At 36.7% G+C, this 27,941-nt stretch overlaps 1 protein-coding gene across 1 annotated transcript; it reads left to right on the forward strand.

The window, feature by feature from the left end:
* The first annotated feature begins 917 nt into the window (after nucleotides 1-917).
* LOC117334790 lies at nucleotides 918-26,669 on the forward strand. Its single transcript, XM_033894594.1, has 18 exons — nucleotides 918-1,051; nucleotides 1,769-1,913; nucleotides 2,247-2,374; nucleotides 7,302-7,428; nucleotides 8,669-8,862; nucleotides 11,709-11,832; nucleotides 12,355-12,485; nucleotides 14,273-14,432; nucleotides 18,436-18,637; nucleotides 18,834-18,982; nucleotides 19,744-19,956; nucleotides 20,304-20,530; nucleotides 21,028-21,250; nucleotides 22,695-22,968; nucleotides 23,303-23,559; nucleotides 24,777-25,014; nucleotides 25,682-25,776; nucleotides 25,969-26,669. Exons 1-18 carry the CDS (start codon nucleotides 969-971, stop codon nucleotides 26,614-26,616), a joined length of 3,618 nt encoding a protein of 1,205 aa, XP_033750485.1. The 5' UTR covers nucleotides 918-968; the 3' UTR covers nucleotides 26,617-26,669.
* The last annotated feature ends 1,272 nt before the right edge of the window (nucleotides 26,670-27,941 follow it).

The raw sequence follows: 27,941 nt of genomic DNA on the forward strand, positions 1-27,941 counted from the left end.
TGTGAGATAAATATGATATAAGACTGAGGTAAAATAACATGTTTTAAAAATTTCAGATAAGTTTTGGGGAAAAATTCAGGATAAAACTTTTGAGCAAGTGTCTTAATTTAAAGTCCTACAGTTTTGTCAAAATGATGTTACATGCTGGATCCTGCTGTGATGGAATAATTTCCTAGTTTTTGATATGATTATGACATTGCTTTTTGCGGTTTACCGGTAATTTTCAGGTTTAAGAGTGAGTTTTCTTCTTTTTGAGTTGAAACTGTTTCAATATCTATGAACTAATACATACAAGGCAGGAACAGAAACAGAGTGTTTAAAGGACCCATTCCCCTGAAAAATCTTGTGCTACTGAAAAATTCATATTTTGAAGTCACTTTTGAAATTAATATAAATCATTAACAAAGACCTTAACAAAGGTACTTTTGAAAAATAAAATACAGCTATAGATAACAAAATGAAATCAACAATAATTTAAGGGCAATATTCATCAAAGAAAAACTGAAATTTGTCTGAATTTCACTGTTTTTAGTTTTTCTCACTGTCACATTTGTCACGTAGAAATTCACAATTCAATGGACCCTGGACCCTGTTGAAAAATTGTAGGAAAATCCCTGCAAGGATCTTAATGCTTAACACTAATGTGGACCTCAGTAAAGTCCAAAAGGACCTGTACGAGCTAGTTAGATTGTTGGGCAGGCATATTATGTAGCTGTTTGTAGTCACTGTTATTGTTCATGAATAATGTCATGTATTTTGCTGGCATTTTTTGTGTTAATGTTCCAAAAATGATTGTAAAACATGCCTTTAAGATTCCCATTACAGTAAATTGTAGACTTATAAGGATTATTCGTTGATGATTTTGTTTATTTATCTATAAATCTAACAGTTTTCCCATTGTTGATTTCTAGGTTTCAGTTAAGAGCAAAGATGTTTTGGAAAAAAAGTTGAAAGGTTTGCAAGAAATTATGTTGATGCCAAATTTTGGAGAAAACGAAAAACACCGCAAGGGAACAATTAGTGATCTTTCATCTGTTTTAAGTACCATCAGGTAAGTGCGTAATAGTTCTGCTATGTGTCATGTGGTATGTTTTATAGTTACATGTACTTTGTTATGGTGTCTCATTTTCAAGGTAACCTCAGGGAGAGAAAGAAATAAAAATTCAGGCAAGTTTGTGTTCAAAAGTATTGACCCAAAGTTGAAACAGTCTTAAATTAAACTGAATTAAGCATCTCAAAGGAAAAAGTAAAACTAAAAGAAAATTTGCACTTGTCTATTGACTAGTTTGAGTCACAATTATCTACTTGCCCACATTCCAAATATAATGCCCTTGGGTTGTTGGACTTGGGTTTTAGGTCACCTGAAACTTCGTTTCAATAACACATGGCTAGTGTAATGATATTAGGTCAATGGCATACTCGGATAAAGGGCTGCCAAGTTTATACAAATGATTGACATCGACCTTTTAAGGTCACAGTGGTCAAATGTGTTAAAATCCTTAAACAACTATTTCTTCTCAATAACTAACAGGCCTAAAGTCATGGCATTGCTTGATTAGTATGTTGGGATGGATGGCTACAAAGTTTATTTAAATGAACAAATCTTGATCTACTTTCAAGATAATAGGGGTGAGATGTGTTAAATCTTGCTTTAAGGCAAAACATCATGTATCAGTATACTTCAGAACTGAGCAGGCACAATCTTGAATATTGTCCAGATTCACAGAACCATGAGTGCATGAAATTACTTTGATTTCCCTTTTTACAGAGAAGTACCAGAAATAATGGAGTTTTGGAACCAAGTCCTCCAGTTTATGAAGGATCTGAGTCTGTCCAGTAACAGTGCTAAATATCCAGCAATTGTTGAACCTTTCAAGTACCTGTTTCGCTCAATACCAGACAAGTCAGTCAAAGTGAGTTTGACTTGTCACCATTAGTGATTTTTTAAATCATTAATTTTGAATTAATGTCAAAATTTCAGACTATTGGTGCTATACTTGCACAAAACATCTACATAATTGTCCTTACCTTTAGGTAGCTAACTGGAGAACGTAAAACATGTTGTATTGTACAGAATTACATGTTCAGTGCAATGTACCGCAATGTACTGCAATACATTGTTCTGAGGTAATTTTGCACAACCATGTAAGATGCCTTTTAAAATGCAGATTAAACTCAAGAGTTTAATAGCCCCAAACTGTGCACAAGAGATTGTGTTTAATCTGATAATTATTTCTAATTGATAGAAACATCCAGAAATTGTAAACAATTGGATACCAGTGTTTATTGAGGTTCTGCAGAAGGCACCAACCACGAGTCTGGAAACATGGGCATATGAAGCTGCTGAAACAATGGCATGTAAATGTGCTGTAACGTAAGTGTTTTACCACAAAAATCAATTGATAAGTAGAGGGAATAGATTTCAGAAAAATCAGTGATGCAAATAATTTTGTATTCCTATGGTATAAATGAGAAATGTAGCTGTGGAGTTAGCTACCCATCAGGTCAGTGGTTCATCAAGGTTTCTTATGGAAAATCTTATCGAAGGATGTTAAGGAACCTTTAAAGTTTGTTATAGTTTCCTATGAAAAAAAATTCAACATAAGGAATTATCTTAAGAATTAATAATTAATTACAGCTGGAACTGGATGCTGATGGCCTGGTGACTTATAATTGTCTAAGATTAAAAAAGTCCAGTTTCAAATCCTGTTCTGCCATTGCTGTAGCTTGTTATACACATTGTAAATGCAAATCCTTATATATAATTCTCATATAAATATTATGGAAGGATTCTGTTGGTTTTAGCCCACCATCATCAGATCTAGTTCATCCATCATCAGTCTGTTGCTTGTATGTCCATATCGTTATTTCTTTAAACATATTCGAGAGATATTTCTCAAACACCCATCTTAGATTTTGAAATTTGAAGGTTGCTATTACTATTTCTTGAAAAGTACTAGAGGGATATGTACTAGAGGGATATTTGTTAATCTTCATGTGTATGCTCCCCATGGTACCTAGTTGTACCAATTCAATTAAGATTTTTGATCAGAAAAACAAAATAAGCAACAGGTGGCCATCTTGAATTTTGAGAAGTGAAGTTTGTTATTTCTTGAAAAGAACCGGAGAATTGTTTCACAAACTTTACATGTATATTCCACTTGATCTTGGTATCAGATTATTAAGAGGAAAAGAAGAAATAAGGAAAAATAGAGATAAGATCAGTCTGACATAGAGCGAATAAAAATCATTCAATGGTGGTCACAAAGATCCCTCTGGGTTATCTTGTTTGTAAGGAAATGATACAATATCTTAATTTATTGATGGAAATATTTGCTTTTAAAAATTAGAGATTATGTCAAAAAGTTTACTCTAAACAGCATGCAGCTAACAAACCTGAATCTTTAATTCAATATGCATAGTGTTAATTGGTTAATGAGTAACCCCAGTGAAACATGCATCTTAAATTGGAAACACAGTAGATATTATTATTAACTGATACTTATATAAATTTTAGAAAACAAAATTAGACAATGATATTTCTACATTTGTCTAAAAATTCAACTTGATGACAATTTCTAATTGTAATGATGTTACACTTTCATAGACTTTAGGTTAAATCTTTATCGAGTTACAATCATAGTGTAAAACTTTTTTTCTCTCCTTTAATTTAATTAGGGCCCCGCATCGAGAGATGCGGGTGCCCTATAGTAATCAGGTTGTCCGTCTGTCCGTCCGTCCGTCCGTCTGTCTGTCTGTCTGTCTGTCCGTCCGTCTGTCCGTTTTTTTTCTTCTGCACAAAAATGATTGAAGGAGATGAAGGATTTGTATCAAATTGAAACTGATGATTCCTCATGCATCCTAGATCAGATGTGTAGTATTTCATGCAAATCGGATTCAAAATGGCTGTTAGGCGCCCATATTGGATTTTAACATTAACATGAAAATACTGGATCTTTGTTGTTTTTAACTGTTCACTATTATGCAAAGTTGTCAAGAAATAAACCAAGAGTTAACTGACAGAATGATCAAACTCATAGTTCAAGGTCACAAGTTCAAAGGTCAACGGTCAAGGTCATCCTGGGTCGGCTTCAAAATGCCAGGTAATCGACCCTTTTTGATTTTAGCAGTCAAAACAATTTTGACATTTTCTTATCAATGAATGATCTTGTTTTTGATATGCTTTTATATAAATTTGAAACATTAGTTATAGCAGATTGCAGAATTGTTTATTAGGGCCCCGCATCAAAGATGGTGCCCTATAGTAATCAGGTTGTCCGTCTGTCCGTCCGTCTGTCCGTTTTTTTCTTTTGCGCCAAATTATTGACAAGAGTTGGAGGATTTCGGTGAAAATTGGTACATAGTGGTATTTAGGGAAGCCAAACACAATGGTACCACTTACAAAATCGTCTGTTGCCATGGTAACAAATGGAGGTTTCTGATTGGTTGAAATTTCGATATTGTTCGATTTCGGTGAAAATTGGTACATAGTGGTATTTAGGGAAGCCAAACACAATGGTACCACTTATGAAACCGTCTGTTACCATGGTAACAAATGGAGGTTTCTGATTGGTTGAAATTTTGATATTGTTCGATTACGGTGAAAATTGGTACATAGTGGTATTTAGGGAAGCCAAACACAATGGTACCACTTACGAAACCGTCTGTTGCCATGGTAACAAATGGAGGTTTCTGATTGGTCAAAATTTAGTTATTGTTCGATTTTGGTGAGAGAATTGGTATATAGGGGTTTTGAGGGAACAATGGTTCACCTTTCCAAAACCTGTGTTGTCATGGGAATGAAACAGAGGCTTCTGATTGGTAGAAATTTTTATATTATTTGATTGCGGCGAAAATTGGTACATACAGGTATTGAGGGAAGCGGATTTTCGATGATGTAACATTTTACATATTGACATAAAACCACAATACACACATACATATACAATACTATTACAGTCTTCCATTAGCATAATTTATGACTTATGCAAAGTTGGTCACAATCAAACAAGATATCAACTGACCAAAGTTCAAAGTCAATGGGTCATATGTTAAGGTCGGATTGACATTTTTTAAATGGTAAATCTTAAGTTGGTCACAATCAAACAAGGTATCAACTGACCAAAGTTCAAAGTCAATGGGTCATATGTTAAGGTCGGATTGACATTTTTTAAATGGTATTAAAGATTTTGTTATGACATTATGAAGGTAAGTTGGTGTCAAGCGACCAAATTTTGAAGTTGATTGGGTCTAAATATAAAAAGTTTTAAAACAAAAAAAGGTGAAAAAAGTACTGGTTTGGATTTCTTATACCTCAAATGACAAAAAAAGGACATTATTAAAATATTTTAAAAAATCCTTTTTTTCTCCCCTTTTCTTCACATTTGGTATGTTTTGTTTTTCAGAAAACCCTCTCAAATTTACCTTATTAGAATAACTGCATTGGGTTTATATCAGTTTGTGTGCTCCTTGATATTAGATTTGAAACAAATTTGAAAAGTGTAATGCTTGTAGAATTCTTTTAGCTAGCTTTTCCATACAATAATAATAAGCAGTATTGTCAGTGGCCCTATTAATGCTAACATTAATGAAACAATAGTAAAGGTTAATCAAAAACATATATCTAATAGTTTCATGTCAATATATTACAATCAGTGTTTTTCCTGGGTATTTTGGGAAAACTTCAATATGCCAAATTGGGAAAATTTGAGTGCAAACTGTAAATTACACCCAAACACACACATTGAATTTTCTATGCTAACCAATTTTACAGTGCACAGTGTATTCCTAAAAACGAAACTGGGAATTTTTTCATTGATTGTGAAAAGTCGTCATACAAATGTTATTTGGAATTTTCGAGTTGATTTTGGGAAAAAATCAGGCTAAAACGCATTGAGAATGGGGTCGTTTGGCGCACCCAGTTATATAGGCAGGAAAAACACTGACAATAATTATTACATTTACCCTGAAGGGTCAGACACATAGCGGGGCCCTTTCTGACGTGTCAGTGTTCTAGTTTTAATCTAGAATTTAATGACCCAAAGTGAAACATTTTAGAGGTTGTAAATCAGAATTGTTATCTGTTATATCTCTTTAGGGTAAAAAAAATTCCTTTATTTTCTCAAGCCCTCCCTCATCTGCTTTGAAGTTAGAAAATGTGCCTCATCTCATTTTTTTTCCTTGTTCAATGAAAAAGAATCTCCCTCACTTATCTTTTGAAGAAGAATGTGTGGAAAAAAGCATCACCATCAAACCTTTCGTCCGTCTGTCCGGCGTCAACTTTTCCATTTAAACAACTTCTTCTCGATAACCAAAAGGCCCAGAGACCTAATATTAGGCCTGTAGCATACTGGGGTGAAGGGCTACCAAGTTTGTTCAAATGAATAAAGTTAACCTTCATTCAAGGTCAACGGGGTCAAAAAGGCTAAAATCTTTAAACAACTTCTTCTCAATAACCAAGAGTCCCAGGCAGTTGATATTGGAACTGCAGCATGCTGGAGTAAAGGGCTACCAAGTGTGTTCAAATGAATGACCTTAAACTTCATTCAAGGTCATAGGGGTCAAATATGTTAAAATCTTTTAAACGACTTCTCAATAACCAAAAGACCCATGGACTTGATATTGGGTTTGTAGCATGCTAGGGTAAAGCGCTACAAAGTTTGTTCAAATGAATGACCTTGACCTTCATTCAAGGTCACAGGGATCAAATAGGCTGAAATCTTTAAATTACTTCTTCTCAATAACCAAGAGTCCCAGGGAGTTGATATCGGGCCTGTAGCTTGCTGGTGTGAAGTGCGACAAAGTTTGTTCAAATGAATGACCTTGACCTTCATTCAAGGTCACACGGATCAAATTGGTTGAAATGTTTAAACAACTTCTTCTCAATAGCAAAGAGTCCCAGGGAGTTGATATTAGGTGTGTAGCATGCTGGGGTGAAGGGCTACCAAGTTTGTTCAAATGAATGACCCTGATTCACATTCAAGGTCACATCAGTCATGTATGCTTAAATCTGTAAATGACTTCTGAATAGCCAGAAGTGCCAAGAGACATTATATTGGCCCCGTAGTGTAGCATGCTTTCAAGTAACTGCAGGATCAATATATGAAAAGATCACTGCATTGCATGTGAGGGATTCAGTCCCATTGGGCCCTTTATATTTTGAATATGTTTAAATGAAAATGGATAATGGTTATTGGTTTGAAAAATAAACTGAAGAAGTTATGCCCCCATCTGTTTTGGTGTGAGAACCAAGTAATTAATCTTATTTAGCCTTATCAACATGCTTTTGTTGTTTTTTTTAGAAAAGATTCACCTACTGACTGGTTTAAAATTGTGAAAGGACTTCTGAAATGTCAAAACCTTGAGGCCGCACTTTCAGCTTACAGAATACTGTATAAGGAAAATTTCATGGAAATATGGAACTGGAAAGTAAGATAATATAAAAAATAACAAGCCTCTTGGAGGTCTATGTCCAATAATGTTGATTTTGCTTTTTTGTTTCTGTACATTATTTTCTATGGTAAATATTGTAAGTGCACCAATTAATCTTGACACTAATTTGTTTTAATTTGCTTTTGTGGAAAGCAAGTCTGTGAGTCAAGTCCATCAAGTATGTTTACCATCCCTTAAATAATTAATTTGGGGAAAATATCTGAGAGCATAAAAAATTGCTGAAATTTTACCTTCTCCATTTTATTAGCATATATAGAAAAGTTCTCAAGGTCAGTTAAGGTAACTGAAAAAGGATTAGGTCGGTTAGTTAGGGATGAATATCCTGATAACAACCAGGGTCATATACAGATGGGACATGCTATAATGATATGTAACATCTACAGTGTATTTATATTTTAAGAGTTAACGCTGCTGGCAAATGTCTATTTTGGGATAAAACCCAGTTTCCCCAAATTCAGAAAAAACACTTTCAATATCAAGGTCACTGTTACTAAAAAAAGAACATGGACTTTACATGGTATTACATGTACCTGCCTTTGTTTTTTTATTGTGTTGGTAATAAATATTTCTTATGGATTCTAAGATAATAAAACTATGTTAAATGTTATATAGATAACAACTATAGGAAATTCCTGGTGAGCTTTTATGGTGACCACTATAATCTATCTCAACTTTTATACATTATTAGGTCATCTGACCCGAAGGGTCAGGATGACCTATAGTCATCATGCTTCGTCCGTCGTCGTGCGCCGTACGCCGTGCGTAAACTTTTCACATTTCAATCTTCTCCTCAAGTTCCACCAGTGGGATTAAGCTGAAACTTGCCTGAAATGATCCTGTGATGGTCCTGACCAAGTGTTGTTATTTTTCGGGTCAGTCCGAAATCCAAGATGGCCGCCATAGCCGCCATTTTGAAAACACATTTTAAACTTCTTCTCAAGTTCCACCAGTGCTGTTGGGCTGAAACTTGCCAGAAATGATCCTGAGATGATCCTGACCAAGTGTTGTTATTTTTCGGGTCGGTCAGAAATCCAAGATGGCCACCATGGCAAACGGTGCCACTATATACTTGCTACAGAGAATACATACTACAATTATATAAGGTTTCTAATTTAGAGTCAGATGACAGTTATGGCCCCTGGGCCTCTTGTTTGCTCTCCTGTTACACAAATATGGTTTGGTTTGTCAGTAAAACTGTCTTTATTATAATTTTCAGAAACATGAGAAAGATGCATTTGAGATTCTTGACATAATTGCAAAGATAGATTTTCCTACGGAAGGTAAAGTGAAAGTGATGGAGGAGGAGGAGGAAGAGGAAGATGATGAGGATTATGAAGAAAAGGAAGAGTTGAGTGATGAAATATGGCAACACTATGCAGATATCATAAAGACCCTACAGGATCAGTTTGGGTAAGTTAGACCCTACAGGATCAGTTTGGGTAAGTTAGACCCTACAGTATATCAGTTTGGGTAAGTTAGACCCTACAGTATCAGTCCGGGTAAGTTAGACCCTACAGGATCAGTTTGGGTAAGTTAGACCCTACAGTATCAGTTTGGGTAAGTTAGACCCTACAGTATGGGTAAGTAGACCCTACAGGATCAGTTTGGGTAAGTTAGACCCTACAGTATCAGTCTGGGTAAGTAAGACCCTACAGTATCAGTCTGGGTAGGTTAGACCCTACATTATCAGTTTGGGTAAGTTAGACCCTACAGTATGGGTAAGTTAGACCCTACAGTATGGGTAAGTTAGACCCTACAGTATGGGTAAGTTAGACCCTACAGTATGGGTAAGTTAGACCCTACAGGATCAGTTTGGGTAAGTTAGACCCTACAGGATCAGTTTGGGTAAGTTAGACCCTACAATATCTGTCTGGGTAAGTTAGACCATACAGTATCAGTTTGGGTAAGTTAGACCCTACAATATCTGTCTGGGTAAGTTAGACCCTACAGTATCAGTCTGGATAAGTTAGACCCTACAGTATCAGTCTGGGTAAGTTAGACCCTACATTATCAGTTTGAGTAAGTTAGACCCTACAGGATCAGTCTGGGTAGGTTAGACCCTACAGTATCAGTCTGGGTAAGTTAGACCCTACAGTATCAGTCTGGGTAAGTTAGACCCTACAGTATCAGTCTGGGTAAGTTAGACCCTACAGTATCAGTCTGGGTAAGTTAGACCCTACAGTATCAGTCTGGGTAAGTAAGACCCTACAGTATCAGTCTGGGTAGGTTAGACCCTACATTATCAGTTTGGGTAAGTTAGACCCTACAGTATGGGTAAGTTAGACCCTACAGTATGGGTAAGTTAGACCCTACAGTATGGGTAAGTTAGACCCTACAGTATGGGTAAGTTAGACCCTACAGTATCAGTTTGAGTAAGTTAGACCCTACAGTATCAGTCTGGGTAAGTTAGACCCTACAGTATCAGTTTGGGTAAGTTAGACCCTACAGTATCAGTTTGGGTAAGTTAGACCCTACAGTATCAGTCTGGGTAAGTTAGACCCTACAGTATCAGTCTGGGTACGTTAGACCCTACAGTATCAGTCTGGGTAAGTTAGACACTACAGTATCAGTTTGGGTAAGTTAGACCCTACAGTATCAGTTTGGGTAAGTTAGACCCTACAGTATCAGTTTAGGTAAGTTAGACCCTACAGTATCAGTTTAGGTAAGTTAAACCCTACAGTATCAGTTTAGGTAAGTTAGACCCTACAGTATATCAGTTTGAGTAAGTTAGACCCTACAGTATCAGTCTGGGTAAGTTAGACCCTACAGTATCAGTCTGGGTAAGTTAGACCATACAGTATCAGTTTGGGTAAGTTAGACCCAACAGTATCAGTTTGGGTAAGTTAGACCCTACAGTATCAGTCTGGGTAAGTTAGACCCTACAGTATCAGTCTGGGTAGGTTAGACCCTACAGTATCAGTCTGGATAAGTTAGACCCTACAGTATCAGTGTGGGTAAGTTAGACCCTACAGTATCAGTCTGGGTAGGTTAGACCCTACAGTATCAGTCTGGGTAAGTTAGACCCTACAGTATCAGTCTGGGTAAGTTAGACCCTACAGTATCAGTTTGGGTAAGTTAGACCCTACAGTATGGATAAGTTAGACCCTACAGTATGGGTAAGTTAGACCCTACAGTATCAGTCTGGGTAAGTTAGACCCTACAGTATCAGTCTGGGTAGGTTAGACCCTACAGTATCAGTCTGGGTAAGTTAGACCCTTAGACAGTATCAGTTTGGGTTAGTTAGACCCTACAGTATCAGTCTGGGTAAGTTAGACCCTACAGTATCAGTCTGGGTAAGTTAGACCCTACAGTATCAGTTTGGGTAAGTTAGACCCTACAGTATGGGTAAGTTAGACCCTACAGTATCAGTCTGGGTAGGTTAGACCCTACAGTATCAGTCTGGGTAAGTTAGACCCTACATTATCAGTTTGGGTAAGTTAGACCCTACAGTATGGATAAGTTAGACCCTACAGTTTGGGTAAGTTAGACCCTATAGTATCAGTCTGGGTAAGTTAGACCCAACAGTATCAGTCTGGGTAAGTTAGACCCTACAGTATCAGTTTGGGTAAGTTAGACCCTACAGTATCAGTCTAGGTAAGTTAGACCCTACAGTATCAGTCTGGGTAAGTTAGACACTACAGTATCAGTTTGGGTAAGTTAGACCCTACAGTATCAGTCTGGGTAAGTTATGCCCTACAGTATCAGTCTGGGTAAGTTAGACCCAACAGTATCAGTCTGGGTAAGTTAGACCCTACAGTATCAGTTTGGGTAAGTTAGACCCTACAGTATCAGTTTGGGTAAGTTAGACCCTACAGTATCAGTTTGGGTAGGTTAGACCCTACAGTATCAGTTTGGGTAAGTTAGACCCTACAGTATGGGTAAGTTAGACCCTACAGTATCAGTCTGGGTAAGTTAGACCCTACAGTATCAGTTTGGGTAAGTTAGACCCTACAGTATCAGTCTGTATTTGACTAATTTAGGGTCCCTGTTGTCAGTTCTTGACAGCCTTCTAGTTTAATATGACTTTGTTTGAGGTTCTACTTCTCAGTGTCCAACCATTTGTCTTCCAAGATTTGATTTTCATTCCAGCATGAGATGTGTGTCAAAAGGTCATGCATATTATTAGTGTAGTGTATATGACATTAAATATCATATTATTAGTATAGTGTATATGACATTAAATATCATATTTGTTGTGTGAGAACAAACTGTGATAAAAAATAGAAACATTTATTTTCATTTTTGGTTTGTTTTAGGTTGGCCAAAATCAGTGAAAAACTGGTACCAGCTGTGGCAGAAATACTCATTAAGACCATGGAGAAGCGCTCTAAATTTCTAAACAGATATGTATATGAGATCTATCAGGAGCTAGAGTTTGAGGTAAGCTTGGAACACAATGACCAGTAAAAATGATAAGACAAGATGAAGCTTGTAAGGATGAGGTCTGTAAGAAATCCAAAAATGATTCTGAATTTTCTTTTTTAGCATTGAACAAGAGCCATCACATGTTGGAATTAGGTGTTTTGTGTTTTAGACCTCACAGTTGGTCAAAAGTGTATCTCTTTTTGATGTCATGTGAGGAATATTTAACTAAAGAGATCAAGTAATTACCTGAGATGTCATAAGATAAAGAGTACATCAGTTCTGTTTTCTGGTATATAATATGTGTATATATTGAGCTGCTGTGGATATGGATAGGTAATTGAACCCTTAGATAATACATAGCTCTGATCTATGACAGAAAAGTTGAATCACGGATGGGGTTTATAGATTACATGTAATCAACTCTGCCTTGTGACAGCCAGGGAAGCTGAATTCAGTTTGTCTTGAGAATAAAAGTTAGACAGACTCAAATTTGGTCACAAGAAAGCTACATGATATTGATATTTGTTGACATTTCAGCAACAACTGACAGTTGTGCCTGGTCTCATACAGAGATTAGTGGTGTTGGTACTGGATAGAGAATACCCCTGGGATCATACAGGCTTCATCTGTTGTCGCAACTTGTTAAGGAAAGGACTCAGCTCCTACAGGTACGTTCAGTGTTGTCTGTACCCGATAAGGAAGGGGCTCACCTTGATCCTACAGGTACGTTCAGTGTTGTCTGTACCCGATAAGGAAGGGGCTCACCTTGATCCTACAGGTACGTTCAGAGTTATCTTTACCCAATAAGGAAGGGGCTCAGCTACTACAGGTACGTTCAGTGTTGTCTGTACCTGATAAGGAAGGGGCTCACCTTGATACTACAGGTATGTTCAGAGTTGTCTATAACGTTTAGGAAGGGGCTCAGCTCCTACAGGTACGTTCAGAGTTATCTATACCCAATAAGGAAGGGGGTACAGCTCCTACAGGTACGTTCAGTGTTGTCTGTACCTGATAAGGAAGGGGTACAGCTTCTACAGGTATGTTCAGAGTTGTCTATACCCAATAAGGAAGGGGTACAGCTTCTACAGGTATGTTCAGAGTTGTCTATACCCAATAAGGAAGGGGCTCAGCTACTACAGGTACGTTCAGTGTTGTCTGTACCTGATAAGGAAGGGGCTCACCTTGATACTGCAGGTATGTTCAGAGTTGTCTATAACCAATAAGGAAGGGGCTCAGCTTCTACAGGTATGTTCAGAGTTGTCTGTACCCGATAAGGAAGGGGCTCACCTTGATCCTACAGGTATGTTCAGAGTTGTCTGTACCCGATAAGGAAGGGGCTCACCTTGATCCTACAGGTATGTTCAGAGTTGTCTATAACCAATAAGGAAGGGGCTCAGCTTCTACAGGTATGTTCAGAGTTGTCTGTACCCAATAAGGAAGGGGCTCAACTCCTACAGGTATGTTCAGAGTTGTCTTTACCCAATAAGGAAGGGGCTCAGCTTCTACAGGTATGTTCAGAGTTGTCTGTACCCGATAAGGAAGGGGTACAACTCCTACAGGTACGTTCAGAGTTGTCTTTACCCAATAAGGAAGGGGCTCAGCTTCTACAGGTATGTTCAGAGTTGTCTGTACCCAATAAGGAAGGGGTACAGCTCCTACAGGTATGTTCAGAGTTGTCTATAACCAATAAGGAAGGGGCTCAGCTTCTACAGGTATGTTCAGAGTTGTCTGTACCCAATAAGGAAGGGGCTCAACTCCTACAGGTATGTTCAGAGTTATCTTTACCCAATAAGGAAGGGGCTCACCTTGATCCTACAGGTACGTTCAGAGTTGTCTATACCCGATAAGGAAGGGGTACAACTCCTACAGGTACGTTCAGAGTTGGCTATACCCGATAAGGAAGGGGGTACAGCTCCTACAGGTATGTTCAGAGTTGGCTATACCCGATAAGGAAGGGGGTCAGCTTCTACAGTATAGGTATGTTCAGTGTTAGCTGTATCTGTGAATGGAAGGGCTCCTCTCCAGTCACATGGACAATTTACCAGGCTGCAATTGGATGGTATTATGTTTCATTTTGTTTCATTTTGAAGCTTTTTGATGAAATCACCACTGACAATGCGACATAACCAGAACCATAGTACTATGATTTTGTATGACTGAATGCATAGATATGTTGATGTTGTGTTCATAGTTACACTGAATTCATGCTCATGTGAGTTAATGTTTATATTGAATTTAATGCATGTTAATGTCAGAAAAAATGTGAAATTTAATGCCTTTGTTGAATAGTCGTTAGCAGGTTTTTTTTTTCTCTGCTGTGACAGATGAATGTAGACATTGTGCTTTAATTCTTTTCTCACTCAGATGAAATAAACTGGTAAGGAGGTGAGGAAACAGGCACAGTAATTAAAACGTAGGCTAATTAATAACCCCACATGATTGATGTTGATTTCAGTACTGGAAAGGAAATGCCAGTGGACCTTAACAAAGCCTACATCAAGGTCATACTGTTCACCATGGAAACCAAGGATTTACCCTATATTGTTGGATTGAGATCAAGCGAAACAATATACCTTGAAATAGCGACATATATAATGGAGACATTTATTTCCAAGGTCAGTAGTAGGTCATAGTTGAAATATATAGATCAACTTCTGATTGTGATACAATATATCATGTGTGCTTGGTTAATACATATGTGGAACTGAAGATAGAAAACTAGGTAAATGAGGTTTGAACCTGGGATCGACAGTTGACTTAAAACCTGTGAGATTAGCCACCACATACTTCAACAAAGCCTTGATCCCTAAAACTACATTTGGAGACCTATATGTACCCTACATATATTGAATTAGGTAGATAATGAATATAAAACCAAATAAAATATTGAACAAACCAAACTTTTAACTCATGACTCAATTTGTCCAACTATAACTACATAGATAACCTGATCCCCAGTGAGCCACCATTAGTTCTGTCCATCATTACACATCAGATACAAATAGTAATTCAATAATATGAATATTTCTGTCAGCTGACCTATAGATAATAGCCCTTTGTCCACAGTTTAATTGTTGTTGTCACTTGTGTATATTTATTTGAAAAAATCTTTGAATTATACAATGGGGCCAGTACAAAATCCTTGAATTATATTCAGCCCTGAACCTTGGTCTATGGCCTTGAAAATTCTTGATTCTTGGTCTATGGTCTCTTGAAATGCCTGTAACTTGGCCTATGGTGTTGAAAAACCTTGATTCTTGGTCTGTGGCCTTAAAAACTCTTGAACCTTGGTGTATGGCCTTGAAAAGCCTTGAACCTTGGTATATGGCCTTGAAAAGCCTGCAACCATGGTCTATGGCCTTAAAAACCCTTCTACCTTGGTGTATGGCCTTGAAAAGCCTGTAACCTTGGTCTATAGCCTTGAAAAGCCTGTAAGCTTGGTCTATAGCCTTGAAAAGCCTGTAACCTTGGCCTGTTTACATTGCCTTGAAAAGCCTATAACCTTGGTGTATGGCCATGAAAACCTGTAACCTTGGTATATGGCCTTATTAACCCTTGAACCTTGGTCTATGGCCTTGAAAAGCCTGTAATCTTGGTCTGTTTACATGGCCTTGAAAAGCCTGTAACCTTGGTGTATAGCCTTGAAAAGCCTGTAATCTTGGTCTGTTTACATGGCCTTTAAAAGCCTGTAACCTTGGTATATGGCCTTGAAAAGCCTGTAATCTTGGTCTGTTTACATGGCCTTGAAAAGCCTATAACCTTGGCCTGTTTACATGGCCTTGAAAAGCCTTGATTCTTGGTATATGGCCTTGAAAAGCCTGTAACCTTGGTCTATGGCCTTGAAAAGCCTATAACCTTGGCCTGTTTACATGGCCTTGAAAAGCCTTGAACCTTGATCTATTGGCCCTGAAAAGTTTTTATTCTTAGTCTCTTGCATTGAAAAGCCTTTAAGCTTGGCCTGTAGCTCGAAAAGCCTTGAACCTTTAGTCTGTGGCCTGAAAATCCTTAAACCTTGGTGTGTGGCCTAAAAGTCCTAGAACCTTGGTCTAATGTAAACTGCATTTTGTGTTTCAAACTGGATTTCAAGAAAGATGGTGAATTTGTGCCCAATTAATGCATGAAAAGTGTGAATTTATATGGATTAAAAACATCTTTTATGTAAAATATCTTTTGTTCTGTATGAAAGTTCCATAAACAAAATTAGCATCTTAAAAGGCATTGGAAAAGTCTTAAATTAGGTTGACCAGCTGATGTATATGTACCTGGAGTCAGCTAATAATACGAAATGTCTCTATGGAAAATGACCTCTTATGTTGGATAGGACCTGACTTCTGTACTTATATCCTTCCCCGAGTATAACATGATAAAACACTACCCGTGAAGTACATGAAATATCTTTTTATATGCCGGTCAACGACGGGTCGTATTATGGTATACCCTATGAAACTTGCTCCAAATATTATACGACACAATAGCTCAAGCAAGTACGTGTTATGAAATTTTGCGATTATTTTTAGCAGAGTTATGCCACTTTTTTAGCCAAATATGGGCATTGTGTAGAAAATGCAAGAAAATTTCTATTTTTTATGCAATTTGTCTAATAATTTGCACAATACAACTACCGGGTAGAAGCAATTATGTTTAACATATATTACAGATTTTTTGCTCTTGTTTAAACTATTGGCATAACAGCATTTTATATTTGCTGGGGTAAAGCTCATTCATTAACAATTCTTTGTTAGCAATCTCTTACCTTTATCTATTAACAGATTTATACACAATAGCTTGGATCAATTTTGTGTTACAGAATTTTGTGATTATTTTTAGCTCGTCTCTTCGAAGAAGAGTGAGAGCTTATGTTGTCACTCCGGCGTCGGCGTTGGTTTTCCAAATGTTAAATTTTTGGTGCCAGTGTTGAAAGGCATAGTAATTTATGGTAATATGGTCCCTGTGGGGGTCAAACTATCCCCTGCCGGAGTTAAACTAAATGATTTTTTAGAAAAAAAAACAGATTTTTGAAAATTGTTGGACTTAGAAAAATTTTGCATTAAGTTTTTGGTGTGAGTGTTGAAAGGTATTAATACATCACTTTATAATTGTACTAGGGTGCTGATAATTTGCAAAAGAGTCCCTCTGGGGTTAGACTATCCCCTGCCAGAGTTAAACTAAAAGATTTTTTTTGGAAAAAACTAGAATTTTCAAATTTTTGGACTTAAAATATTTCTGCGTTAAGTTTTTGGTGCAAGTGTTGAAAGGTATTAATAAATCACTTTATAATTGTACTAGGGTGCTGATAGTTAGTAATAAACTCCCTCTTGGGTTAAACTATCCCCTGCCGGAGTTAAACTAAAAGGTTTTTTGGGGAAATAACCAGAATTATCAAATTTTTGGACTTAGAATATTTCTGCGTTAAGTTTTTGGTGCAAGTGTTAAGAGGTTTTAATACATCACTATATAATTGTACAAGGGTGCTGATATTTGGCAATAGAGTCCCAATGGAGTAAGACAATCCCTTCTTTTTAAATCTTTGTTTTTTTGTTTTTAAATCTTTGGACTTTGTGTTAAGTTTATATTGTGAGTGTTGAAAGGCATATTAATACATGGTATTAGGTTCCCTGTGGGGGTTAAACTATCCCTTTCCTGAGTTAAACTGAAATATTTTTTTGAGGAAAAAACACAATTTTTTTTAAATTTTTCGTGCAAATGTTGAAAGCTTTTTAACACATCACTTTATGATTGTACTAGGGTGCTGATATTTGGTAAAAGAGTCCCTATGGAGTAACACTATCCTTTCTTGGGGTGAAACTGAATATAAAACAATATGAAAACGTCACAATAGACAATTTATACCGGTCCACATTTTTCAAGGGAGACAACTCTCATTAGGATATGTTGTCAAAAAATTGAAGAAATATGTCCAAAAGCAATTACATTTGTGTTTAATATCTTCATTTAATCTACAACAGCATAGATTGTCTCCCAAATGTTTTTCAATAAATAATTTATATATATAAATTGGTATTGTTTTGAAAATTGCATGAATTCACAAAACATAATCTGATCAAGTAAACAATGTAAATATTATTAATGCAATTTGCGAAACCATTCCAATTAATATATTTTAATTATTTATTGACAAACATTTGCGAGACGAGCTATGCTGTTCTCCAACAGCTTTTGTTATTAGAGTTATGCCCCTTTTATTGCCAAATATGGGCATTGTGCAGAAAATTCAAGAGGTAAGTATTCTAAGATTTTGTTCACTAGAACAAGAAGCAATTATGTTCAACATATATCAGGGGTTTTTATACGCCCACCAAAGATGTGTGTAACAAATATGTTCCTGTGGTAGCTTTTCCAGTGATGGGCATAATATGCTCCTGCTTGCGGAGCTGTTGTTATTTACCAGACATTGCCCCAGTTACATCAGTTTTCCTCAACCTTATATTCAATTTCCAAAGTAGGCAAAGATTTTGATTTCTGAACTCCTATCATGCATTGCTAGGAGATATATACTGAGGAATATTGATGAAATTGGGGCCCTGATACATTGGGTCATGTTATAATGTCCATGTATCTTTATAGGATACATTATGACAATAAAATTTTGTTTTTCAGCATTTACAAACTGGCAGTCACAAAGCGGTCAATGCACTAGTTCCTGCCTTGATAAAACAGAGGAGTCATGAGGTGGAACAACTACAAAAATCAGCCATATCTGCCCTTAAGTACGTCGCTTCAACTGGACCAGCCCTGCTGACTCCTCATCTTGACACTTTCATCAAATGGTATCAAACTTCACACAGCACAGATGATCTTGGTATGTTAGTAATGTCAGCACAGATCATGATCTGTTTAAAATTGATATAAGTTGCAGTTTCTGAAATTATATATATTTCAAAGGTATTTTATGTCCTTTATCTTGATTATTGCAGGAAAGCAACTTAAAACAACTTTAAGAAAATAAGCTTAAGTGTCATTGAAAATCTAGAATATATTAATGTTTCGTTTTGAAGATTTAATCCAAAAACCTTACAAAGTCAGCAAGGGATTTACCAAAGAGCAGTTCAAAGTTGTCCTACAAGCCATGATGGCCGACCAATCAGAGACTTCCAAAGGGATGCAGTCTGCTCTCATACTAGACATGGCTGAGAAACAACCCCAGGTAACTACACAGTCATGAAAAACAATGTAATTCTAGCCTCATAAAAGCTTTAGGAAATCCCTTCTGGATTGACAGCTAGGTGACAGTGGTAAATCATTTGCTTAAACCTTGTTAACCTGGGTTTGATCCACTGATGGAAAAGCTCTGCCTCAAACCTTGTTGGACCTGGATTTGAACCCAAATGGTATAGCACTTCCTCAAACCTTGTGACCTGGATTTGATCCCCAATGGTAAAAGACTTCCTCAAACCATGTCGACCTGGGTTTGATCCCCGATGGTAAAGCACTTCCTCAAACCTTGTGACCTTTGATTTAATCCTGGATGGTAAAGCACTCCCTCAAACCTTGTCGACCTGGGTTTGATCCCCGATGGTAAAGCTCTTCCTTAAACCTTGTCGACCTCAGTTTGATCACAGATGGTAAAGCATGCACTCTCTGAAACCTTTCCGACATGGGATTTATACCCCGATAGGACATCAAAAGGTATTTGGGTTCTTGCCCGACCATAAGGGTTTCCTCCTACAGTAAGATTCCACACGTACCAACAAAATGAATGAATATATCACAACCAGAGTATGATTTGAGCATGATGTTTTGGTGACTACTCTAACACCTTCATCGGACTAATGACCAATTAGCAACAGCATAAATTGATCAATGAACAATCTATCATATCAGGTTAGAGGGGGAAAAGTAAAATATACATTGAAATTTAAAACAATTCCTAAGGACAACATTTCTAAAAACATCTTTTCATTTCAGCTATTCACCCAACAAGACATTGATGGGATGATCCAGAAATATGTAGACAGCAAAGACTCTCAGTACAACACCTTGTTGGCCTTCAGTAAAGTCTTGGTTAAGAAACCGGACCTGTTTGGGAACAATATGATAGAACACGTTCTGAAAAATCCCAATGTGGATTTAGCATACGCTATCGATGTCATAGGAGTCAGCTTAGCATCACACAAAAAGGTAAGGGTTATCGAATCATGAGGTAGCCTCGTACAGTTTGAAAAGAAAAATGTAAATATATAAATATTATATGACAAACCTCTCCCAGTTTCCAGTAACATGCCCTTTACTAGTATGATATATCTTTCTCTTGGTTTTAAAGATGTGTTTCTAGACTTTAAGGCTCAAAAATTTCTTTTCAACAATAATACATCTCTTTCTGAATCAGTTACTTTGAAATTCTTTCCAACACTCAAAAGTAAATTTCTTAACTATATTTTTAGCATGTCTTTTTTTGTTTCTGAATTGCACAGAAGAAAAAGAAACAAAACTGAATCATTAATAAGGTTTATATTTCATGTTCACAGGGGATGGTGAAAACCATCATGAAGGAATTCATGAACCTCTCCAAACGATGTCAGAATACAGATGATCAGATAACAGTGATCAATGGTGCCAGATCCCTGGCCGTCATGCAGGGAACAGATCTTCTTGAGCCGTACAGATCTTATTTCGAGGATCTGCAGGAGAGCGGAGAAACCCTTCCATTGAGAGAAATGGCTATTCTCATGCTGACTGCTTTGGATGGAAAAGAGTAAGTGTAAATTAACAGGGAATACTTTGTTATATGTCACTAATATTAAATATAATAATTATTATACCTTGTATTGAATACGATAATTGTTATACATGACATCAAATACCAAAATTGTGATAAATTTATATAAAAATACCATAATACTATAATTATTATATGTCAGTACTACCATTACATATAATAATTATTGTACATTACATTAAATACCAAAATTGTGATAAGTTTATATAAAAATACCTTAATAGTATAATTGTTATATGTCAGTACTACCATTACATTTTATAATTTCATTGCATTTTAGCCAGTGAAATAAAGAAATTTATCAAACTAATAAAACATTTACATAAAAACACTATGTCTGATATGAATTATTTCCCATTTTCATTTCGTGGACATCCTTATGATGTTTCATGAATTTTTTTTTTTTTTGTACTGAATTAATCTATTTCTATAACCGACGGACCAAACTAACACATTTCACTGTCCATGTTTAGTAAAGGAGGCATTAATGAGGATTTCAAGGAACGACTAGCACGACTGGAGGCTGAGATGGCCGAAACCAAAGATGATGTGAAGGATGTGAAGAAGGATGTGGACAAGCAGACACGTGTGATAAAAACTGTAAAGACGGACGTTATCAACGTCAAGAAAAATGTAAAAGATGTAAAGAAAGACCTGGAGGAGACAAAAATTAAAGTTGAAGAAGTCGATAACAAGGTAGGATTGTGGGAGCTGTTTGGAGATAAACACTATTGTTCACTATTTTGTTGGTTGAGACTGAGCTATTTATCAAAAACATTTTATTACATGAAAGGTGATACATGTATTATTTTTTTATTTTACCTTTTGTTTTTATTTTATATAATTTCTTTAGTTTCGCTAAAGATGGAGGAATGGAAAAGGCAGCACATTTTTGGTTACAATTGTAGATATAAACATTCAAGTTCTCTTTCAGAGGAGCTGTCATCAGAATTTCATATTATTTCTTTGATTTGATTGGTTACTTGGTACACAATATGGTAATTAAAATGAATGTGTATGATTCTGGAGGCAGTCACCGAGTACAGTAGGACAAGTATAAATTCTAGTAGCCTGATCAGACATTTTACATTTTCTTGATTGCATCAGTCAGCCCTGTTGAAGAAATGGTTACCAGCATAAAGGTGTAGTATTTCTTTTTTACCTAGCATAGTGAATGGCAGTTGTTTCAGACTACAACCTTACTCTGTCTTTTGGGCAACTTATTTTAAAACAAAGTGTTCCATTTTTCAGCCATCTCAACACTGTTTAGACAGGTCATTAATTGAAATGGCATAATGTCCATCTTTTAGAGTCCTCAGTCAATCTATGTATATCTATTTACAATTCTGTTCTCAATAACTCATGAAGTGAAACTTTTTTTAGGTATAAGTCATCAGCAAGTGGCGAGAAACAGCCAGATTATTAGGACATTCATCCCATGGTCAATATCACATATTAAGGTCAAAGTTCAAATGGGATTCAATATCACATATTTAGGTTTAAAGTTCAAATGGGATACTTATTTTGGGATACTTATTTTACATTTAGATTTCAGAGGAGCATGTCTGTACATTGTACTCAGTTTTAATTCCTATAACTACCATATCGTATTTGAGTTCCTCTCATGTGAGCAAAATATCAAGTTCTGAAATCCAGTATTGTTACCCTTGATTTGTCCCAGCATATACCTCATATACAGTGTTATGTGATCATGAGATATCAAAGTATTGTATACATGTACTTGTTTTGAAGGATGAAATGTATGTTGCATACAGAAATTGGATTCCATGCCATGGTACATGTATCACCAGGTTTGCCCCAGTGATCATTTTTGATACCTAAATATATCTACAGGAGGGGAGTATTTTTCTCATTATGATATTTGTAGGCTATTTTCTTATTTATATGGAGATGGGAGACTATTTGCTAATGTCCTGATTTACAGACAATGACCAATGCCCCTAAATGGTCAAGAGATTTGACCAAGCTGATGAACCCTAAGACTGAACATGATTGGAGACTTCTGGCCCAGAGGTTGGGGTACACACCACAGGACATCAAGGGCTGGGCGACCCAACATTTTCTTATTTTCTTATTTATATGGAGATGGGAGACTATTTGCTAATGTCCTGATTTACAGACAATGACCAATGCCCCTAAATGGTCAAGAGATTTGACCAAGCTGATGAACCCTAAGACGGAACATGATTGGAGACTTCTGGCCCAGAGGTTGGGATACACCCCACAGGACATCAAGGGCTGGGCGACCCAACATGACCCCTGTATGGGTCTCCTCAGTGAGTGGTACGCCACCCACAAGACGATAGAGGCCACCCATGCCATATTGAACATTCTACAAGAGATGAACAGGATGGATGGAGCCGCCATTGTGGAGAATGCCATGAAAGCTGTTGGTCAGTTTGCATGGGTGTGGTATTTGGGAGGGGTGGGATTTGGAAATCAGTTTCATTTAATTTCATAAACATTACAAATGTATTAGTGAAATAGCTTTTAACTCTCCTTAATGTTTTTACTCACATTGAGAACTCTACATTGCAATGAATCAATTTTGTTTCTTTAAAATAACTGCACTGTTACTTTTGATAAAATAATCTTCACTACAACTGATGATAACTGCAAATCTGGTTTTAAGAAGCAACTTGACAGATCTGATTTTGATTTTTCAATTCTTCAATTCTGAAGTACAGGTTAGGGCAATTTTAGGAAATTTCTCTATTTTGTTCACAGAGGACGTTGTAGAGGAGGAGGTAGATTATGCCACACCTCCGCCAATCTTCCTAAGTTACCAGTGGGGTCACCAGAATGAGGTTAAATTGCTTAGGAATCATCTATTAATGGCTGGGTATGAGTGCTGGATGGACATCGGACAAATGGGAGGTGGAGACAAGCTGTTTGAAAAGATTGACAATGGAATCCGTGGGGCAAAGCTCATCATATGTTGTGTTTCTGAGAAGTATGCCAAATCTCCTAACTGTAACAGGGAGGTGAGTTTTTTTTGCCATCTGTAGCCCTCTATCATCAGTCCGCCTGTAAAAATATCTGTGTTTTCACTACCTCTTGAAAAGTACTGGAAGGATATTTCTCAAACTTCATGTGTGGGTTCCCCTTGGTCCCTAGTTGCACCAATTTAAATTAATTTAGATTTTTGATCAGAAAAACAAAATATCCTACTGGCCGCCATATTGGATTTTGAGAATTGAACTTTATCACTTATTCTTGAAAAGAAATGGAGGGATGTTTCTCGAAGTTCACAATTAGGTTCCATTTGTTTTATTATCAGATTATTAAGAGGAATAGAAAGAAGGGAAAAGTAAAGAGAAGATTAGTTTTACAGAATAAATAAAGGTCATTCAATGGTGGGCACCAGGATCCCTCTCGGATACCTTTTTAGGGAATCGGGTCTGGGATAGGAGTGATCTTATAATTATGTCAATATATACTTGACCCTAAATGACCCTATTGTTGATGAAACGACATGTAAAAAAATACAATAAGGGCCTTAACAGCCATCAGACTCTAAAGACCCTTGTACTATTGTAGTATATATGATCAGTAGCAAGTACGGTAGCTGTACTCTTGCCATGGCTGCCATGTTGGCCATCTTGGATTATGGACTGACCAAAAAAAAATAACAACACTTGGTCTTGACCACCATAGGATCATTTCAGGTAAGTTAGAACTAAATCCAAGTGATGAAACTTCAGACGAAGTTTGGAATAGGTGTTGTTCAGGAAAACCATGATTGCGCAATCATGTTAAAAATGGCTGCCGTGGCTGCCATGTAAAAGTTTTTACGAGGCCGAGAAATAATAACACTTTGTTGGCTCCCCTTCCTTAACATTCCTACCAATTTTGAGCTCTAAGACACCAGTGGACCTGGAGAAGTTTAAAATGTTTTTTTTTTCAAAATGGCTGTCATGATGGCCATCTTGGATTTTGGATCGACCCAAAAATAACAACACTTGTTCAAGACAATCTCAGGATCATTTTAGGCAAGTAAGAGCTCAATCACACCTGTGGAGGTTGAGAAGAAGTTTAAAATGTGAAAAGTTTATGCATTGCGGACAGCGCATGGTGGATGGCGCATGATGGGACGATAACGGACTAAGCATGATGACCATAGGTCATACTGACCCTTCAGGATTAATATGGCAACTTTTACATGTATTAAAACTGTTTCAACATCAATCATATATTCCAGGTCAACCTGTCTGTCAATCTGGGAAAGCCGATGATTCCCCTCCTGATGGAGAAGATGGCCTGGCCCCCTAAGGGTTCCATGGGACCCATCTTCAGTGAGTACCTGTTTGTGAGGTTCTTCCAGCGAGGTGGGGAGGAGACTGATGACCAACGCTACTGGCCAGTCCCTAAGTTCCAGGAATTGTTGATGCAGCTCAACATGTATAAAGCCATGCCTGACGAATCTATCATGTCCGGAGGTAAGTCGTATATGAAATGTCTTTATAAAAAGTATCTGATATAACTTTATGAAAGCTAGATCAATTAAGATTTCTATACAAAAATGGTGTCATATTTTGTAAAATCATATATTATTATGAAACAAAAACAAGGGAGAAGGCAAAATGATAATGATGGCATTAGTCTTACTCAAAACTGATCAGAGAGCCAATTATGAACAAAAGACACAGATTTGCAGGAGAAAACTAAAAAAAGAAAAGGAGAAAAAGACTGAAGGTGTTATCCCTTTACTGATGTGATTTATTTTTAAGAGAAGTGATATATTCCTCTTGATGATGCACAATTCATTCTTTCTTTATTATTCTCAACTAACCCCTCTATTTGGGACTATTGTATAACCAAACCTGCGGACAACAGGCGTTGGTAACCTTCAACTTTTAACAAGTTGTTCAAGCAGCATGCAGTTGAGATTTTGATCGCTAAGAGAAATGTTTTTGATATTAGGATATAGATATAAGCAGTTTATAACAAGTTCTGGATTGGACAGAGATCCAAGTAAGTCAGATGCTGGTTTAGACAAGAGATATTATATACATGCATATTATCTACCAGACATACAGTATATACATGTATATGTTTACTTACTGAGTGAGACAACTTACATAAAACAATGTTTTATGTACACAGAGTACAAAGACTGGTGGGTCCCTGTGACTGAAGAAATCGTTATCACCAAAAAGAAAGATGGAGGTCAAAGTTCACAAGTTCAAACAACATCACAGGTGTGTTATAAGTTCCAATATCATAAACAGTGTTGACTTTTAACATGATCGTTTAATGTTTTTTTATGGAGAAATGTCATGAAAATTATTGAATTACCATCATTGAGTTTAGAATTATTCACAATTGAGTCATGATTTATACCTTGTCACTATACTCAATACTAAAAGAACTTGTTGATAAATGAATTTCAGGAAGAAGAGTCGTCACCAGACGTGTTTCTGTCATACCAGTGGGGCAAACAGAATCAGATCAAACAATTATACAGGAGACTGAGCGAGCTTGGATACAGCTGTTGGATGGATATTTACCAGATGGGAGGCGGGGACTCGCTTTACGACAAAATCGACAAAGGTGTACGGGGATGTAAGGTTGTCCTGAGCTGCGTAACAACCAAGTATGCGCTGTCGGCCAACTGTCGCCGGGAGGTCAGTTTGGCTGATTCTCTCAAGAAGCCGATGGTCCCCCTCCTCCTAGAAAAGATAGACTGGCCCCCTACCGGACCGATGAGTATGGTCTTCACCCAGCTTCTATTTATCAACTTCTACCGTGACGAGACCGTCCAATTAACCTGGGTTGGAGATAAATTTGATGAGCTTCATACCAAGATCAAAGAAAACATTTCTCCGTTTGCTGTTGAGAATTCAAAAGTTGTCCCAAGTCATGCCCCCAAAAAAGAAGAACAAAAGGAAAAAGTAAAGCCTGAAGGGACCAATGAACAACAACAGCCAATGGTACCACTGCAGCCCCAACAACAACAAATGGTAGCACACCAGCCAGTAGGCAAACCTGTGGCACCGCAACCACCACCAAAACAATCCTCAACTTGTGTAGTGCTCTGATTGGTACCAGTACGAAGCTGCAGTTCTGTGATAATCAAACGTTCGATAGATAGAAAATTTATTAGACTGATATTTATTAGACTGATTTTAGTTTTTGTATGATTCATGTGTAAATGATAAACTCCATTCATTACAGTGATAAAACAGTGATAGGACATCTCAACACACTAGTCACAATCACTGGACTGTTGGCAGATGTTGTTGACAAATCGCATCTGGAAAGATTAAACATTAATTCATGATGGTTAACAACAAGAAAAGTAAGTGTGTGAGAACATTCGGCGCAGCATCAGAAACCTAAAACGACATGTCGGTAAGACACAAAAGTCGAAAAATGTGCAATGATCTTTTTGCAGCACAGAGACGTACTGGAGGCATATCGAAAAGAGACATCCTAGAAACTTTATTTAATCCGAAGGTATTTAAACGCAATGTAAATGGGCAAGCTATTTAGAATCCTTAACCAAGAGACTGGAAGCTTTCATAAGAATGTGAATAATAATTGTGGAACTAAACTGGACAAGGGACTAGTAGTAGGAACAACAAGTGTAACATAGTCGATCAAATTGATGTGGCATTTTAACAATCTCGAGAAAGACATAAAATTTAGTGACAGTGAGGACATAGCATGCTCCCCCAAGGAGGATTGTGGTAGACTACGAAATTCTTAACTATGGTTACATCCCCTTACCATTTACACAATAAACACTGTAGTCTTGATTGTAACATATGTCTACCAGGTACGGTATATGTGGTCTGGCATCTAAGAATTTGTTCTAGACCAATCAGCTGATTTGCTAATGTTATTATATTATACATGTTACTAACTACTTTCTTCACTCTGTTGTTACTGCATGTATTCAATGTTAAAAATGATTTGTTCCGTCAAAATACAAGCTAGAGTACGTAAGTACTATATATGAATTAATCTTTAATGTTTATGAAGCTGTTTTAATTATACATGTAATACATGTAATTATATATTATTTTCATAGTACAGCTTTGAAATGATAATGACATTCTAAAAAGTATAATTTATGGAACTTTCCTTTTAATGAGATGCTCTCTGCATGTACAACTGTCATAAAGTATTTTTTACATAGTGTATTTATAGTACATATATCATTAGTACACAAATAATAATATGACCGGTTAGACGGTTAGTTCAATGTATTATTTTATAATTTATACAAAAATGTACCCAAAACAAACCACATGTGCCATATTCTATGAGTGACATGCTACTTAATGCTGTATTTTTATGCCATTTTATATCCACATTAATATTATAGTGATAGCTTTTTATGTCAAACTTTTCAGTAATT

Source organism: Pecten maximus, chromosome 9 (assembly GCF_902652985.1).
Source record: "Pecten maximus chromosome 9, xPecMax1.1, whole genome shotgun sequence".
Classification (NCBI taxonomy): Eukaryota; Metazoa; Mollusca; class Bivalvia; order Pectinida; family Pectinidae; genus Pecten; species Pecten maximus.